The sequence below is a fragment of the Chanodichthys erythropterus genome, chromosome 1, assembly GCF_024489055.1.
Source record: "Chanodichthys erythropterus isolate Z2021 chromosome 1, ASM2448905v1, whole genome shotgun sequence".
NCBI lineage: Eukaryota > Metazoa > Chordata > Actinopteri > Cypriniformes > Xenocyprididae > Chanodichthys > Chanodichthys erythropterus.
In genome coordinates this window covers 16,942,804-16,961,755 of record NC_090221.1, presented here as the reverse complement: position 1 = coordinate 16,961,755, position 18,952 = coordinate 16,942,804, and the positions used below count along the sequence as shown (strand labels likewise).

The 18,952-nt window shown below is 37.3% G+C and overlaps 1 protein-coding gene across 5 annotated transcripts in view; it reads right to left on the bottom strand.

Moving 5' to 3' along the window:
• Positions 1 to 18,952, bottom strand: part of atp8a1 (ATPase phospholipid transporting 8A1) — a 147,812-nt gene that overhangs the window by 51,599 nt on the left and 77,261 nt on the right. For all 5 annotated transcript variants that reach the window (XM_067388623.1, XM_067388643.1, XM_067388613.1 and 2 more), the window contains 8 exons: positions 18,708 to 18,813; positions 17,619 to 17,701; positions 13,178 to 13,227; positions 12,855 to 12,924; positions 10,807 to 10,891; positions 10,187 to 10,326; positions 6,047 to 6,185; positions 1,135 to 1,199 (listed from right to left, as the gene is read on the bottom strand). In XM_067388623.1, the coding sequence (XP_067244724.1) occupies positions 1,135 to 1,199; positions 6,047 to 6,185; positions 10,187 to 10,326; positions 10,807 to 10,891; positions 12,855 to 12,924; positions 13,178 to 13,227; positions 17,619 to 17,701; positions 18,708 to 18,813 (738 nt within the window). The remainder of the gene's footprint in view (positions 1 to 1,134; positions 1,200 to 6,046; positions 6,186 to 10,186; positions 10,327 to 10,806; positions 10,892 to 12,854; positions 12,925 to 13,177; positions 13,228 to 17,618; positions 17,702 to 18,707; positions 18,814 to 18,952) is intronic.

Here is an 18,952-nt window from a genome sequence, read left to right as displayed (position 1 = left end):
GGTGCAACCACATCCTTTCTTTCCTATAAGCTCCATTTGAACAACATATACAGCGGGTTCCCAAAGTCTATGACCATATTTCAAAATATATTATTTAGAATGTTTAACATTTTAAAACAAAGAAATGTTATGACGTAAAATGAACATTTTAAAGATTCTGCACTATTTCTAGGCCAATCAAAATGTTGTTCTTGCTTACAATGGACATCAAAATGATCTTTGGATCATCTCAAATCATGCTGGAGAATATAATTTGTAATTTTTTTTTTTTTAAATATTTGCTATTGTTCAAAAGTTTGGAGTCAGTAAGATTTGATTTTGAAAAGTTTTTTAAAGTCTCTTTTGCTTACCAAGGCTGCATTTCTTTGTTTAAAACTAAAAGGAAACAGTGATATTGTGAAATATTTTTACAATTTACAATAATGGTTTTCTATTTTAATATACCATCTATATGGTACCATCTATATACCATCAGCCATTAATCCAGTCTTCCATGTCCCATAATTCTTCAGAAATCATTCTAATATGCTGATTTGGTACTCATGAATCATTTCCTATTATAATCCATGTTGTATTATCAATATTGAAAACAGCTCTGCTGCTTAATATTTTTGTGAAAACCGTGATACTATTTTTCAGGAATCTTTACAATCACTTCTGATAAATTACAATAAAATTATTAGTTTCTTAAAAGAAAATTACTGATCCAACTTTAGAACGGAAGTCTAATATAAAAAAACTAATATTTATAGTAAAATAACTTGCATTTTTCCAATTAAAATTATACAAATGCAAAGAAAAAAGAAAAAGAAAAGAAAAAAGCAGCATTTTCAGTAGTGCTCCAGACTTTTGGGCCCCACTGTATCACTTTATTCCTTTCTTTTAGAGAAAAAGCGACAGAGAGCAAAGACAGAAACCGGAGGGGAATGCTTTGGATGAAAACCCAAAACAAAATCTATAACTGTTCTGGAAGAGAGTCGCACTGGGAATTATGTCACATGCTTTGATGTGTGGGGGGCCCTGAAGTGATCCGTCAGCTGCCGTGTCTTTTCATCTCTTCTCAGAGCTTGCGTTATAAATGGTGACATGTAACTGGTTTTTCAAATAAACATACACCTCCGTCTCAATACTCACATCCAGGGTGTCCTCGTTTATCACCAGCAGGCCCATGTTCTTCGTGAGCAGTTTGCAGGAGTGTCCTTCAAGACAAAAAAAAAAAGAAAACTCATTACTTAAACCTCTCACTAAGCCTGAAAACATATGGTATGTTTGCGGGGAAAAAACACCTCACTTGGCTTTCGAACAAATGACAAATGGTTCGCCGCAACGTAGTATTTTAGCAATAAATCAACAATACAAAGATATGTGATGTGTAACCACAGCAACGGATGAAAGAAATGACTAATTGAGGAGTGAAAAGCACATATTGTGATTAAAGTTTACAGCAGACCTGAGTTTAAGACTCCCACATTGCATTGGTTTTAACATGCCTCTTCGCTGTTCATATGAGATCACAACTGGAAAGCTGACAGCGGGCTCTCTCGGCCCGATAAAAAAGCACGACATCCCATCATCCATCAGAAAGTGTCTAAACAACATAAAGGGCGGAACATGATGACTTGTGGTTTAATAGGTTACCGACACCTCAGTATTTGGGGTGTGATGTCCAAGGCGAACAGTTGATGTGTGTGTGTTTTTAGATGGTAAGAATCACTAGAACATTAGTGTTAAATAAGAGTTCCTGTAAAAGACAAAAATAGTCCAAAAGTAGTAGTAGTAAATTGCATCAAGAAATTATGTATCGGATAGACCTGATGTCTACTGCCTACCAACACTACTGACTGACATATAGCAATAGTGACTTAATCTTGGAAGCATCAATAAGACTGGGTTAGAAATTATAAATAAATCCATCAATGTTGCCGCTGTCATTGACTTTACTCCATAACATTATACCAGTCAAATTTCCCAATTTTCCTGTATTTTTTTTTTATTTCAAAATAAATAAATATTCAAAATCATAAAAAAAAACCAAAAAAAAACAAAACACGAGAGATAACTGGAGATAAAAAAAATATGGTTGGGCCATGTCCCACTTGTCCACTCATAACTGTGTGTTCACACCGCCGGCGGCGAGAGCGTCAAAGTGACAGGAAGTCATTCATTTTCAATGAGGGCCCGGCGGCGAGCTCCGGCGAGAGCGGCGTGGCGCGTCTTGAACGGTGAGAGCAGCGAGGAGAGTTGAAATCTGGTTAACTTTATGGTAATGAGCTATGACACGGTTCGGCGGCAACCAATCGAAATGTAGATGTCCTCGCTTGAGAGGCTTCCGATTGGTTAACGCAACTTGTCATTTACTTAGACCCTCCCATCGGCGGTGGTTTGAACGAACAGTACAGCGTTGTTGGCAGGGCGGCCTAGGCGACTGTTGATGCTCTCGCCGGAGGCAGTGTGAACGCACAGTAAGTGACCTCTATGGACTATTTGGGTGTTTGCAAACAGCAATGATGTTTTTTTTTTTTGTAGGCGGAGCCTACCTGGTGGCAGAAAATGACAGTTCTGCAGTAGCAGTCTATGGAAGCCATGCAATAAAAGAACAAAAAAGGAAATTTCGGGTTTATATCTCACAAATCTGATAAGAAAAATGTGAATTGTGACATATAAACTGGTTATTCTGTCTTTTTTTTCCTTGGAATTGAGTCTATATCCCAGAATTGTGATACAAACTCACAATTGCGGGAAAAAAGAGTTGTGAGTTAAAAATGTTATGTTTAAATGTTATCTATGTGAACTAACCCTTTAATGGCTTGCAACCATAAACATCTGTGTTTAGCTTCAAAGGCCGTCTTGATCGATTGTATTCTATAAAAACAAAGACTATCTTTTTTGCATTCCGATTCCGACATCCAAAGGCACAACAAAACATTTTATAGTCAACATGGATTTTGCCCGTTTTCCTCAGTGATGTAACTGTGGTGTCTACTCTCAAAAGGTCTATGTACACATCAACTTTACTCATTAAATGTAATAAGAATGTTAGTTAGTATAAGAGATAATAATTTACACCATTAAACGTAAAGCATGTAATTTTGTGCCACTAGTAGTGACACTGAAACCAAAACAAGTTTCCCAAACAAGGTAACAAATTCAAGCCTTATAAGTTGGACCATTTGGAAACTCAACCTATGAATAGTTGCCTTGTATCTAACTTTCGACATTTCAACAGAAAAAAAAAAAAGAAAAAAAAAGATGACACACTTCAGCCTTAAGGAAATGTGACTGCGCCATTACAAAACTGTGACCAAATTCAACAAGAGTATGAATGAGTATGTATTTGTGTGCTGCTGTCCTGCCCTGTCATTACTGTTGAAACTGTTTCTGTTGATTTCAAACTTGCATATTCACCAAAATTTCCTGTGTGGAAAATGGATTTGGTTTCCTGACAGTTACCCAAACCTTGACATATTTCTGCAGCTTCATTCTGACCGCTGGCAGTCTAATGTCACCTCATCCCTCTCCAACCCGGTTAAACTAAAACACCCTTGGTAGAAACGATAGATTTTACATTGTGACACCTGCATGATGCAGCACAATTCTGTATGAATCTGGAAAGGAGGCATTGAGGTTACACTCAGCGGTTGCATTGGCTCCGTGCTGCTGCAGGGTGGGTTTTCATTCAGTCTGTTGGCAGTGGCTGTGGGTTAGAAGAGGGCATGTTGAGTTGTTTGCGTTGGCCGCATGCTGTTTGTTTGGGCTTTAATCTCTTGAGGCTTTGCACTGGCACCCAGTGGCCAGGAGCAACAGCCCAGCGGTAGCAGCACAGTGTGGATAGCTCGCATGTCCTCGCTCCAACTCTCTGCTTAATGGCCTGATACATTAATAAGGCCGTCAGAAGGCTAGTGTGGAGAGAAGAACTGAATCGGTTTCATGTACTCCGTGCGAGAGGCGGCCAAACGGTTCTAAGTGCCCGCTAACCCAAGATTAAACTGTGCTTGACTTCACAGTGCTGGGGTTCACTTCACCTCTGATAGTTTTTCATATGTTTCTAGAGAGTGCAAGTGTGGGAAATGGAGAAACCTTATATTTTTAAACACGCTGTGGCATTAACATATGGATTTATGTTTGAAAGCGATCAAAGAGGTTAATTAGTCTCCTATATATCACTAAAAAAGAGAGCAAAATAACAGTCCTAAAATATAAAATGTCATAGTAATCTATTGCAGGTTTTAAATTGGGATCTAGTTTCTTGAGAAATTGAGGGGAAAAAAGTAATGCATTTTAAAGGGCCTCATTCATGAAACTTTAGTTAGAGTTAATTCGGAGTAATTTGCGCAAAAAATGGACCTTCCTGAAAACTCGACACCAGATTCACAAGCGCTTCATAAACATCTGATTTGATAGTTAAACGTGTATGTTAATGAATTTCAATCATTCATAAATAGAGCGCGCATTAACTTCTCCATTGTTGTTCAGTCATTGTACAAGATACAACGAGGTTGGTTGGTCAGTGTAGTATTTGTCCAGCCCTCCTCCACTTTGACTGGACGGCTAGGTAAAAAGTGAGAGTGATGAGCACTGCACTTTACCCAAAGTAGCTATAAAAACACAACGAAACAAAAAACAGGGCAAACGAACTTGTGAAATATTATTATGATACATAGTGCATCAGAATGCAGTGGCATCAGTTTGCCTAAAAGAACACCGAAGATTCAAATGTTTATATGAACATTTTTATGAATCCGAAAATGTACACAAAAAATAATTCATATTAGGGGTCTAATTTCACTAAACAAATGCACTATATTTGCTTATGTATTTGTATATATTAACTTTATGGGTCCATGAAAAATTGATTAATTTATAATAATAATAATAATTGATAATAATTATTAATATTTATTTTTAAGACTGTCAAAGTTAATGTGTGCATATCAAATGAAATGTCTAATGTACTTTTCATTAACATTCAACAATTTTTAAATTTAACTTTATTAAAAAAAATAGTCAAGATAATAAAACTTATATTTTCCAGATATTTTATCAAATTGCTTTACTATAATATCAGTATAAAATTTAAAATTTTTAATATTTAAATATAAAATATTAAGTAAATATTTTTCTTATTTAAATGCTTAATATTTTCTCACACACGGGTCGTTTTGTATAAAATTCTAGAAATACCAAGTTTGAAAATTGCTGGTCTAGTCCATTTGTCAACATCACCTCAGACACCTTTTAACAATGCTGGCAAAGGATTCTGGGAACCTATACTAACTTGTCATCCTCCAATTTCTCCAAATGATAAATTACAAAAATGCAAAAAAATACAAAGTAAACACAGACATGGGCGTCTTTATTTTACAGTGCATGCCGGCCAAGCATAGGTCCAGTAAAAATCCCTTCCTCTCCGAGCGTGTACGCTTTCAAGCAGCGGCACAGCTGGCCCGTGGGCACAATGGGCTGATTCAGGATCAGTGTTGGTAGGTGGCCACAGACTGCTCTCTGTTAGGATCTGTTTTTCTGACTGTAGCATTTAACGTGAGGCCTGTTCAAAAGCCACATTGGTAGTCGTGCAGCTGTCGGGCTAATATGAGATGCCACATCACAGGCAAATAGGAGGGGGGACCGTAGCCTGTTTTGAAAGCTGGTAGTGGTTGCAGGGACAGACTAGTGCCGGACGGGTCGAGGACACATGCGTTGCGTCAGCTTTCGGATGAGGAAAGAAACCAAACACCTTGTACCTGTGAGACAGCCGGTCAGGAAGGACTATGTTTGTTTGAGTGTAAGAGCGAGAGAGGTCTGGGGATCATGTATATTTTTGATCCTTTAAATTAGGAAGAAAAATGCTGACTGGTTAATGTCAAAATATCAGCAAAAAAACCGATACACTTCATCTGTAAGAGCTAAAGAGAACTAAAATAAGAAAAATAAAGCCTGCACGTGACGAACATAGTCTTACAGGTCGCTATGATGCTTGAAGCTATCTGTATATATCAGAAGTGTACAGTCCATCAATACTGTCAATATCAATATTTGTTTAACTCACCTATGTTGATGGCGGTCTCCTGTTTGTCTCCAGTCAGGATCCAGATCTTTATGTCAGCTTTCATGAGGGTCTCGATAGTTTCTGGTACTTTGTCTTGAAGCTTGTCTTCAATGGCTGTGGCCCCCAACAACTGCAGGTTCTGCAGAGAAAAATAATAATAATAAAATAATAATAATAATAATATACACTGTGTTCCAAATTATTATGCAAGTGACATATCAGTAAGATTTCAGTACAATAAACATTCAAATTTTAGTTTTTCTAAGAAAGTGTTTGTTTGTTTATTTATCCATGTCGTTTTAGATAACTGGTATCAATCTCAGACAAAATAATTTGCCAGATGTATGGAAACCTTCTTAGAAGTTGTTCCACATTATTAATCAAGTCACAGTTCTCATGCAATATCGGGAGGAAGAAAGATCTTTCTGAAGATGAAAAGCATGAAATGGTGCAATGTTGTGCAAAAGGCATGAAAACAACTAATTATTTGTGAAACTGAATGGAGATGATCAAATTATCATAAGATTTGTGAGTGATTTAGAGCATAGCAGAACTCGGTCAGATAAAGGCTTATTAAGGAAAGTTCATGTCAAAATAATTAATTGTATTAAAAGTGCAGCCAAAAAAAAGCCAGTGTTGAACAGCAAACAGGTATTTGAAGCTTCTGGTGTCTCTGGAGTCTCAAGAAGCTCTCCATGCAGGCTGGCAGTTGTGCGTAAAGATGCATTTTAGACACCACTAACCAAACCTCACCAAGAGAAACATTTACAGTGGGTGTAGAAATACATTTTCGGTTTTATTGCTGTGGTGTTTTTTTGCAGCATGGGATAGTGCATAGTACAATAGTGCGTTGTACTATGCACTATCCTCCTTTTTATACCATAGCTGAAAATGGACAGTTATGAACTCCACATATCTTGCAAAAGTCATTTTAATACCCTCCATCTCACTTCCCAATATTCCAGCCCAAATCATCACCCGCTAGCTCCTTGCTGAGGTCGCAGTCTTATTGGAACGTGGTGGCCATTCACTAACCATCCAGAAATCCATCCGTTTAGACCATCCATTGTAGTACAGCATTAGTCAGTGAATGAAACTATTTAAAAATGAGTCTTCATGTATTTCTAAACCAATTTCTAAAATGTTTCTCTTGGTGAGGTTTGGTTTGGAGTGGCTGAAATGCATCTTTACGCACAACTGGAGTCTCAAGAAGCTCTCCATGCAGGCTGGCAGAGACACCAGCAGCTTCAAATACCTGTTTGCTGTTCAACACTGGCTTTTTTATAGCTGCACTTTTAATACAATTAATTTTTTTGACAGGAACTTTCATTAATAAGCCTTTATCTACGGATGATTTTACATTAACCCACTCATTACTCAGCTCCTTACCAAATAAATGAATACATGAGCAAGAATTATTGATCATTTATATTCCAAACAATGAGTAGAAAGAAACTGAAATCATATGAAAGACTAGTACAGCTGTAGGAATATTAAATTATACATAAAATTAAACAGGAAAAGTGTGCTGAGCTGCATTATTCATTCTTGATGGTGTTTCCCTACAGTCAGATGACTATCCTTACAGTTTGATGCAAATGTACGACCAGAGGGGCATCTGAAAAATGTATCTCATGCTCAGATGACAAAGACTTTTGTTATGACTTTTGTTATGTGTGTATGAAAGCGAGAGGTGGAGACTTTGGACTGTTAATGTGTTTTTCTCAGGAAGCCCTAGCCCTTTGACCAGCCATGATCCTATTTGGAGCAGACAGGATTTTGACAGGACCCTGTAGAAGAAAGTCAGCTGCACCAAAAGAGGGGAAAAAGAGAGAAAGAGAGAGAGAAAGAGCAAATTGCCTCTTGTAAACCTAATCAGAAATGTGATGAGCAGGGGCTCGGATATGATGCAACCTTTTACTTTATATCATCCTCTATTTCTAGTTTAGATTAACTGGGTTCACAGAATCGGCAAGATTTGGCAAAATTTAAATGTAAAATATGAGAGGAGACTCTTTTTTTGTAGATAAAATCATCACATGAGTCAAAATATTTAATGAATAATGGTTTAAGGGATGTGCAGAACTTTGTGAATAATGGTTTTCACAAACATTTTAAGCAGAACAATGGTTTTCAACATTGATAATAATAAGGAATGTTACCTGAGCAGCAAATCAGCATATTAGAGTGATTTCAGAAGGATCATGTGACACTGAAGACAGGAGTAATGATGCTGAAAATTCAGCTTTGACTTCACAGGAATAAATTACATTTTAAAATATTATAATATTTAATAATAATAATAATAATAATAATAATTCACAATATTTCTGTTTTACTGATCAAATAGATTTAGCCTTCGTGAGCAAAAGAGACTTATTTTTTAAATAAAAAAATCTTACCAATCCTAAACTTTTCAACTGTATTGAAAACAGGATCTAATCCAATCATCTAGTTATAAAGAATTTTACAAACCATTTAACGTTTGATGTGCCCTCAAAAGGAATGTTGTTGGTGTTTTTAACCTTAAATCTTAATCCTTGAAACTTAATAGGCAAAATGTAATGTCAATTACATCAATATTAATGTATACAAAATGATGACATACTGTGACGTTTCCCTGAGAAGCATAGTGCTACAATGGGCTGTGCTAGATAAGGTGCAGCAAAGTACAAACAAGAACATAAAAATAGAAAATGAATTAATCATCCTTTTGAAAGTCTTAATAGTCAACAATCATGATCTAAAAACTAAATTTAAAAATTATTTAAATTGTCCATAAATTATTTTATTCTCAGACAGAAAATCAGACGTTTCAGGGGTTTAACTTCCAACTGGAAGGTGCCACCACTGCCACCTGCTGATGGAAATATGTAATCACATCCTGTCAAGCGAGAGTCTTTTAAGTGAAATGATTGATTAGATTCATTTTCTCCACAAAGTTGGCAGCTGCTTCAGCCAGTGATTAACGATGGTGGTCGGCCATGTTTGACGAGCACTTCCAGAGCCCAGCTTTCCACAGGTCCACCACTGTGCTTTCCTTACGGTTTGAGCCTAATCATTTATACTTTTTTCGTATGCCATGTGAGCAGAGAAAACCCGGCCTTCATTGATCAAACTGAAGCTAAGGACCTGTTCTGGGGCCCACCAAACTAACCGCCCTACAGGAGAAGACAGGACTGCTGTATAACCTGCAGACTGTCCTCAAATTCCCCAGTGCTCTATGAAGCACATGTCATTTGTGAAATATGGCTATGTTGACTTTTCCTCACACCGTCCTTCTTTTGAAGACAAATTACCTTATGAGTATGTGAGGATGAAAAGTTAGCATAATGTGTCCTTTGTTGCTGATTTAATAACTATTATAAAGAACTATTGCTTGTGGGAGAACATCCGGGAACATTATCCTGGGTGCCCATGAAGGTATTTACACTACTGTTCAATCCCCAAGCTCATCAATGCTGCATTTATTTGATCAAAAATACAGTAAAAACAGTAATATTGTGAAATATTACAACTCAAAATTACTGATTTATATTGTAATATATTTTCGACCTGTGATGGAATTTTTCAGCAGTCATTATTCCAGTCTTGGTGTCACATGATCCTTCAGAATTTATTCTAATATGCCGATTTATGTTGTTACATTTCTTATGTAACATTTCAATGTTGTGTCAGTTGTGCTGCCTAATATTTTTGTTGAAACTGTGATATATTTATGTTGCGTTTTATTTGAAATAGAAATCTTTTGTAACATTATAAATGTCTTTACAGTCACTTTTGATCAATTAAATTGGCCTTGCTGAATAAAAGTATTCATTTCTTCAAAAAAAAAAAAAAAAAATATTACTGACCCAAACTTATCAACAATATTGTACATGGTAATTCATGGTATACAGTACCAAAATGCATCCAAAAATCATGGTATGATACTACGTTGATACATTTTGGTACTTCTTGTTTCTGTAGAACCACATTATATCTGCGCACAATAAAATAATAAATAAGAAATGATGATATATTGCCTTCCCTTGCAGTTTCTCTGCCTTAGAAAAAGAGAAAGGAGCTGGAAGGTTCTGTGATCTTTCTATGGAGACCACTTCATCTGTGCCCACTGGAAAAGCTATTTGGGTGCCTCACCTTCTCAATCAGTTCATAGCTTTCCTCCATCTTGAGTGCCCTGTTTTGGAGAGACGTTGAGGCACGATGATAAACCTCCAGCCACTGTTGGTAGGACGACTCTGAGATGTCCACCACAGCGAAACACAGTGTGCGCAGCCCTGCAAAAACACACAAAGATGAATAAAGTACATGAGCTTCTCTTAGATATGCTAATTCTCAACATCTTCCTGTCCTCAAAAATCCCTTTCTTCTAATCTTTCTGAAGAAGAAAGCCATCGTCTGTTTTCAGACTGATTCTAATACAGCTGAGTGGATGATCTCTGCTCAACATGAATTATTCATGCAGGGTATTTAAAAGACAAAGCTACTGATTGCTTGAGGTTCCTATTATACGGATATATCTCAGTTGGTCCACAAGGGGGCGGCGTCTTCATGAGAGTGAAGTACTGCAGTACTTCTAGTTACACTAGTCCATTCAAGCACACATTTCACATCAGTCTCGCTATGAGAGGATCTGGCAACCATCACCAACAGCTACAGTGATTAGATTGGATTGTGGGTGCAGAACAGACTAACATTTGATTACAGATGAAAAGAGGAGAGAAAGCAGATACTAAGCAGGCGTGTTTGTCTCTCACCCTCTGTGGCAAACTGTTCCAGGTGTTTCAGGGTGATGTCCTTGTATCTGGAGCTGTCTGCTAATCGCTCATAGATCACAGTGTCCTGGGAGACAAAAACACAGGGCATAATTCTTCTACTCTGTACTGGCTTCACAGATCACATAAAATGCAGAGGAAAAGAGAGTGATAACATATTTCTGACTAATTCTACATTCATTCTTTCCTTCATGAACACATTTATTGCAACACTTTAACATTTGATCCGGTTTTAATGCATTACACAACAGCTGGGATGTGATGTGGGGGAAAAAACATCTCTTTCCATCATTCTCTATCTGAGCACTAAAGAGAGCTGCCAGCTTGTACTATATACTCTAACATTTCTTACACACACACACAGATTATATTAGAGCTAAAATTACTAACTGATAAAATGAATAATTGGTTGGTTTAAAAAAATCATTATTGATTAATCAAGGCTTTGTATGTAATATAAAATATTTGTTGTTCACACATTTAGTTTTAGATCTAATATTAAACCTAAAATGTATAATAGCTTTTCTTATCTATAAAATTGTTATTTAATATTAGCTTAGCTCCTCCTCTAAGTGAGCTGTACACAGTCCACCATGTTTATCTCCTCACCAGAGCATTTAACAGCAGCATTCATGAAAGAAATGTATTCTTATTAAAGCTACTAAAGTTATATAATCAGTGCATATGCAGCAGCAGGTATTGTATGTTATGCTGCATTCACTTTCACAGATTTTATATATACATGCAATTTCTTTCCTTGCTGTTTATGTTTACATACATGACCGACTGTGGATGGGTCCATTTATTAGACAGTTAAACTGATGGCTTTAAAACGAATGTAAATGATAAACTTTCATGAATGTGACGTGAGTTTGACCACGATAGAGATGATATTCAAAACAGATGTTTTAGTTTTTGGCAGAGTAGCCGAGGCACCAGGCAGGAAAGGCTCAAGAGGGTGGGGAGCAACAGCTCATTTGCATTTAAAGATACATGGTATAATAAATAATCTGTGGGGTATTTTGAGCTCAAACTTCTCACTTGAGGCACACTGGGGACACTTGAGACTTATATTGCATCTTGTAAATTAGGTCCCCTTTAAAAGATACAGCAAAGTGGATCAGACCGAGCACCACAACAAACTTGTAGCAAATCAGCAGTAGGGGTCATGTCCACTCATGATGGGAAAGGAGACGGAGTGAACTGGGCAAGAGAGAGATTTGAAGAATGACTTCAGAAAGAGAGATGGCTGAGACATTACAAAACAAAAAATCTCAAAAGGAATATCGTTGGAAAAAGAATGATCAGGCAAGAGCTTTAGGACCCGCGTTATTATTAGAATAGCTTTCCAGCACTTGAGAGACCTCAGCTGGGAAGGCCTCAAAAAAAAAAAATGGACGCCGAGGTTGCATTGTTTCTGCTCAATACATGAGTAACATCGGGTTTCTGGAACTGGTGTTCTGCTGGCTACTGACAATGAACTTTCTTGTATATACTTGTGTACTGCATGTTTATTTTCGTGCTTACTTGTCATCTTCGCTTTATTTTTCACAAAGCATTATTTTGCTTTGCTTCAGAGACACTCTTTCATTGTGTGTTCATGCATTTTTGGGGTGGAGCAATGAACAGATGGCTGTGTTTGTTTGGGTTGATTTCAAAATATCAACAGTGTTCAACAATGATTTTGAGAAATCGCATACTGCACCTTTAAACTGTCTTGTAGCTTTTTTATGCACATAATGTATAAAATAGCCTATATTTATATTTGTATTTTACAGCCTTCAATTTGCAAATGGATTTTTGCACAAATTGTTTTTGAAGAGAATATTGAGTATACAGAACATAGATAATTAAAGGAATAATTGACAGATCACTCTATTACCACAGTAATAATCTGTGCAAAAGCAATATGCTTTGTGAATCTGTCTGGCTCTTCCCTTCTACACAAGAGAGAACACTCTAGAGTGGCCAGGGTTTAGTTGCAAGCGTCTGACGGCTCTCTGTTTCCATAGCAACAGACAGATACTCACAGCTCCTTTGCAATAAAGGCGGATCTTTCCTGATGGAGTGCGCATGATGACTGACATCCTCTTCCTGGAACTGTTGGGTGGGGGGAGGGGGTCAGGGAGAAAACAAAAACAACACCATCATCCATCACCATCACTATCATAATCACAACACCATCATAATCATCACCATGAGTAAATATGGTGCTGAAATACAGAAAAACAATCATGGTGTTTTTGTTTTCTATCCAGCAGAATAAATGGGCAGAGCTGAACACATGATAATGAGAATTGAAAGGAAAACATCAAAAAAAAAAAAACTACTTGTGTTGCAATAATTTATTTACCTTGTGAACTCCAAAACATGCAGCAATTCATATTTCTCCTCTTCTCCAAGCTGTAAGACAGAAAAGGATTAGCACAGTTTCAAGAGGTCAAGGTTTAGCCGTTTATCATGGTCCTGTTAGCCTCTGCTGGCAGATGTTGTTATCTGATTCGAAGAAGCATCCTTCATTTGCATATTAGCATTTTTTACCTGAAAATCTTAAAGCACTGTTTACAAGGTTACATGGATCAAAAATAACAAAAAACATAACTTTTTGGGCATTTTAGCAGGGAAGGTAAAAATCTAAACCAGTGACTGAAAAAACCCTTAGCATTAAGCCCTGATATGTACACTGATCAGGCATAACATTATGACCACCTTCCTAATATTGTATTGGACCCCCTTTTGCTGCCAAAACAGCTCTGACCCGTCGAGGCTTGGACTCCACTAGACCCCTGAAGGTGTGCTGTAAGTTGCGAGGTGGGGCCTCCATGGATCGGACTTGTTTGTTCAGCACATCCCACAGATGCTTGATTGGATTGAAATCTGTGGAATTTGGAGGCCAAGTCAACACCTCAAACTTTCTGTTGTGCTCCTTAAACCATTCCTGAACCATTATTGCTTTGTGGCTGCCATATTATCCTGCTGAAAGAGGCCACAGCCACCAGGAAATGGGAACTCTTTCCATGAAAGGGTGCACATGGTCTGCATTAAAGTTTAAGTAGGTGGTACGTTTCAAAGTATCACCCACATGGATGGCAGGAGCCAAGGTTTCCCAGCAGAACATTGCCCAAAGCATCACACACCGGCTTGCCTTCTTCCCATAGTTCATCCTGGTGCCATGCGTTCCCCAAGTAAGAGATGCACACGCACCCGGCCTTCCATGTAATGTAAAAGAAAACGTGATTCATCAGACCAGGCAACCTTCTTCCATTGCTCCGTGGTCCAGTTCTGATGCTCACGTGCCCACTGTTGGCACTTTCAGTGGTGGACAGGGGTCAGCATGGGCACCCTGACTGGTCTGCGGCTATGCAGCCCCATACGCAACAAACTGCGATGCACTCTGTATTCTGACACCTTTCTATCAGAACCAGCATTAACGTCTTGAGCAGTTTTCTCTCTCTATGTACACGTTTCTGTTTAATTTACATTATAGTATGTATATTAGAGCAATCATCAAACATGAATAAGGAGAAACTGGTTGTAGAAGCTGTGAATCATTGGACAACAGATGACAAATCCATCAAGGAAAACTAAGGGGGGGGGGGGGGCAGTCTCATCCACACACTGATCTAATTGGCTGGAATTTTGTTGCATCACACAGTAATTACAATAAAATTACTGAAATCTTGTGTCATGCTTGTTTAGGACACTGTTTTAACACAGACTTTGAGATCTCTCTACCGTTCTCTTAGCTCATTTTGAAAGACAACTTTTAAATTAAAACTTTTAATTGCTTTTTTTGGCCTCTGTGACTTACGGAGGTAAGCGAGTCTGATGATGGGGTGGATGATGGGAGTTGTCTTGCACTGAAGGTCCAAAATTAGAGTGTGTTACAGGCCAGGGAGCACAAGACTTGCTCTCTTTCCCTGGCGCTGCCATCAGATTAAACAATTACAGCTGCAAAGTGTGACTCCTCGCTCCCAGGTCTAAGAAAACAGCAGCGCTTTCTGTCTCGCTAATTAAATTTTCTCCAATCTTCACTCAGCAAGTTTCTATTAAGAGCTCTGCACAGATATCTTCAGCACATCAGCTGGATCTCTCACTATCCCCTCCAGTGCTGCAAAATTTCTCACTTTTTTTTCTTTACAACTAAAGTAAGAGCGAGGAAACAGAGGGGTGGGGAAGGCACTGCATGCAACTGCATCAAACCATCACATTCCCAGTGTAGGGTAAGAAAAACGGCATCCGACACTGTGAAACACAGCCAGAAATAGCTATAGAGCATCTCTTTAATTCAACCAACAAAAGCAGTGATTTTGGTAACACTTTACAATAAGGTTCATTAGTTAATGTATTAACTAACATGAACTAACCATGAGCACTACATTTGTTACTGTATTTACTATTCTTTGTTAACATTAGTTAATGAAAATAAAGTTATTCATTGTTTGTTCATGTTAGTTCACAGTGCATTAACTAATGTTAACAAGATTTTAATAACGTATTAGTAATAATGTAATAGTAAATGTTGAAATTAACATTAACAAAGATTAATAAATGCTGTATAAGTGCAGTTCATTATTAATTCATGTTAACTAATGTTAACTAATGAACCTTATTGTAAAGGGTTACCATGATTTAAAAAAAAAAAAAAAAGAAAAAAAAAAAAAAGAGAGACCCCAAGCTTTAATGATTTAGTACAGCAGAGTTTCCTAAATATTTTTGTAGTACATAATTAGTTCTAAAAAAAAATACCAAAAGCCATACGAATGTCTGACAATTTCTTTTTTTTTCTTTTTTTTTACATTAAAACTCTTTGTGATAACTACAGGTTACATAAACATCCAGTAAAGTAGGTCAGATGGTCATTCAGTAATCGCTTAGATGGAACCAGCAAGTTATTTGTTGAATTTGTTAATACCATGAGTGCCTTTGGACAGTTCAGTAAAAGAACAAACCATGAGAATTATTTGTTCATAAATCAGATTCAACCCATCTTCGATTCAGTCCCCATATTAACAACTTGAGTAAAATATAAATGGTAACAATTTACAATAGGGTTTTTCAATCTAAAAAAAAAAAAAAAAAATCTTGGTTAATATTTATGTGGCGACCAGGGCGGGCGAGAGCCATGAGGGAACGGCGCGGGGCCATTGGCGCGAGAGTTAACGAGCTAAACCTGGGAGGCGCACCGGCCTCGAGTCTCTCACGGAGGAGCTCCGGGAGCATAAAAGGACGAGCGACGACAGTGAAGGACGAGAGAGGACCAGGCCTGGATATTATTTTATGTTTTATTATGTTTGTGTGGCATTACTTTCGTTTTGTTCTTTGTTTATTTTGGTATTAAAGTTTTGTTGAATGGTCGCCGGTTCCCGCCTCCTTCTTCCCATACATACGAACTGTGTTACAATTAATTTCTACAGTTACTAATACACTACCATTCAAAAGTTTGGGGTCTGTAAGATTTTTTTATTTTTTATTTTTTAAATGGGGGGTGTCTTATGCTAACCAAGACTGCATTTATTTGATCAAAAACAGTGAAAACAGCAATGTGATTAAAATTAAAATAACGGATTTCTATTTTATTATGATGATATAAATAATGATTATAAATGTCAACTTTCAGCATATTATAAATGTTGAAAGTTGAGCTGCTTAATATTTTTATGGAAACTGTGATACAATTTGTTCAGGATTCTTTGATAAATAGAAAGTTCAAAAGAATACCATATATTTGAAAAATAATTTTTTGTAACCATGTTAAAGTCTTTACGGTCTCATAAATGCACCCTGCAATTTAATGTATCCTTGCTCAATAAAAGTATCAATTTCTTAAAAAATTTGGGGTCTTTCTGACCCCAAATCTTTGAACAGTAGTGTACATCATTTCAAGTTGCACAAAACAGCAAAACTTCTGAAAAAAATATTGTTTTATTAACTAATGTTAAAGGTGCAATATGTAATATTGACAGCTAGCCACTGAAATGGGTACTTTGGTCCAAATTCAAAATAGACTCGACGCTCTCACGGGTTGCCAGATTGAGGACACGCAACAGGAACGAGCACAATTGACAAAGGAAGGCTATGAGCCTTACACTAAGTTTATGAGTTGATTTATCCAAGCTTTTACATACCTCTGGTCATAAGAGTTTTTTTTAGATGGACGGTGAGGCTTTTTAGTTGTTTATAATCTGCCATCTCTGACCCAGTTTGTTTGCTGACTTCCATGGCTACAATACTTTGGCAACCCGGGGTGTTGGAATACTATTGGGTAAATTGGCAGTAGGCAGGATAGCACAGACCAAAACAAAAAACATTCCGACAAGGAATCCATATTTTAAAATAGAATAACTGGCTGTGGCTTTGTTTTTCTGAGAAATAAGTATATATATCTGCAAACATATTATGGTATTTTTACGCTTTACCTTTTTACCTTTAACAAATAAAATCTTATTGTAAATTGGAAATTTTAAATATGAATTTCTTTTTGCTGTGGAGATTCAGTAGTATCACTGCCGAACAGCAGTGACTATTACGAATTGTCAAAGGGTTATTTGTTTCATACAGGAAGAATGCTCCCTATTCATTGACTCAGTACATGAAATGTAGGTCCATGATGGCTTCCTCTCTATGATACATTATAATAAGGCAATAATGGATATTTAAGAAGGACCGCGCCATACAAATTGCCTGTAATAGTTCTCCAGAGTGCAAAGTGTGAGTGAGCTATGCAGCATGACAGGGCATGAGTCACCTTCCCACTGCAACTCATCATCTATTCCCACAACGTCTTTACTTACCGACTCCACAATAACACAGTCTGGAGTTCTCCCAGAGAACACGAAACCCAGGTTTTCTGCTGCCCGAACCAAAGCACCTTCATCTGTGTAACAAGACAGCATGTGGTAAGAGGGCAGGTGGCAGTTAAGTTGCATTGGATAAAAGCGTCTGGTATATGACTACTTGTTTACAACACTAAGCAGACAAACTGTTTGAGATGAGGTGGCACTACTAAAACCTGCTGTTACCTTTTGTCCTCCAATCTGTCTCTGCAATAATCACTTATCACATCACACCGTTCATGCTTTCCATTTATCTCAAACACAGGTCTGGCTAATATTCAATGCACCGCTGCACTGATGTGAAATTAAAATGGGTCACATAAACCAGTCTCGCTAAGCTTCAAAGCCAGGGATAAATTCTGACAAATGCTAAAAAGATAAATTATGCATAACCATGGAGGTGTCAAATGCAAGCACAGGAGAGAGTGAACCAGCATTAATGAACTCATCTGTTTCTTTGCCTGCATTATTTCACTTTCATGAATGTCTTACGCAAACAAATTATATCTGTTGTGAGGCAATTTGACACAAAGCATCCTAACAGATCCACAACACTGCTCTCAGTCTCAGCTCAACACTGATTTGGTTTTTAAATCTCTAGCAGACATCAGAGCCATTAGAAAGAGGAACAGGAAATTAAGAGCATGCTGTGGCTGCGCTCTTCTCTTTCTGTACTCTCTTTTCAACAGCAACCAGCTGTCTGTCTTGTCTGAGAGCAGGTTTATAATTAAAAAAAAAAAAATGGTTCAATTATCCATTTGTGGATCAGTTTCCACATTAGTAGAACTACATCTGTAGATTTATCTGCTATATTCATAGACTTATCTATTGAATATATACACTACCACTGTTTGGGGTCAGTAAGTCATGTCTCTTATGCTCACAAAGGCTACATTTTTTGATCAAAAATTCAGTAAAAATATTGTGAAATATTACTAGTGTATATATTAGGAAAATGTCATGCAATTCATTATATTTACATTTTTAAACAACTAACAGCCCCAATGTTAATATTTGCTGTTTCAGTGTATTGGGATTTTAACTGACCTGGGGATGCAGCCTGGTAAGTGATTTTGTTGTCAGTGCGTTCAGGGACAGCCGTGTGACAGATAGCCATCATGGTCATGAAATCTTTAATGACCGGAGCAGTGGGCTGTGTAGAAAACAAAACAAAACAAGAGAAACTATGAAAAGAGAATACAACAGTCAAACTCTACAAATTAATCTTTAGCATGAAAATTTGTTCTACAGACATGAATGGTGTTCCGCAGGGCTCCCTGTTAGGACCAATT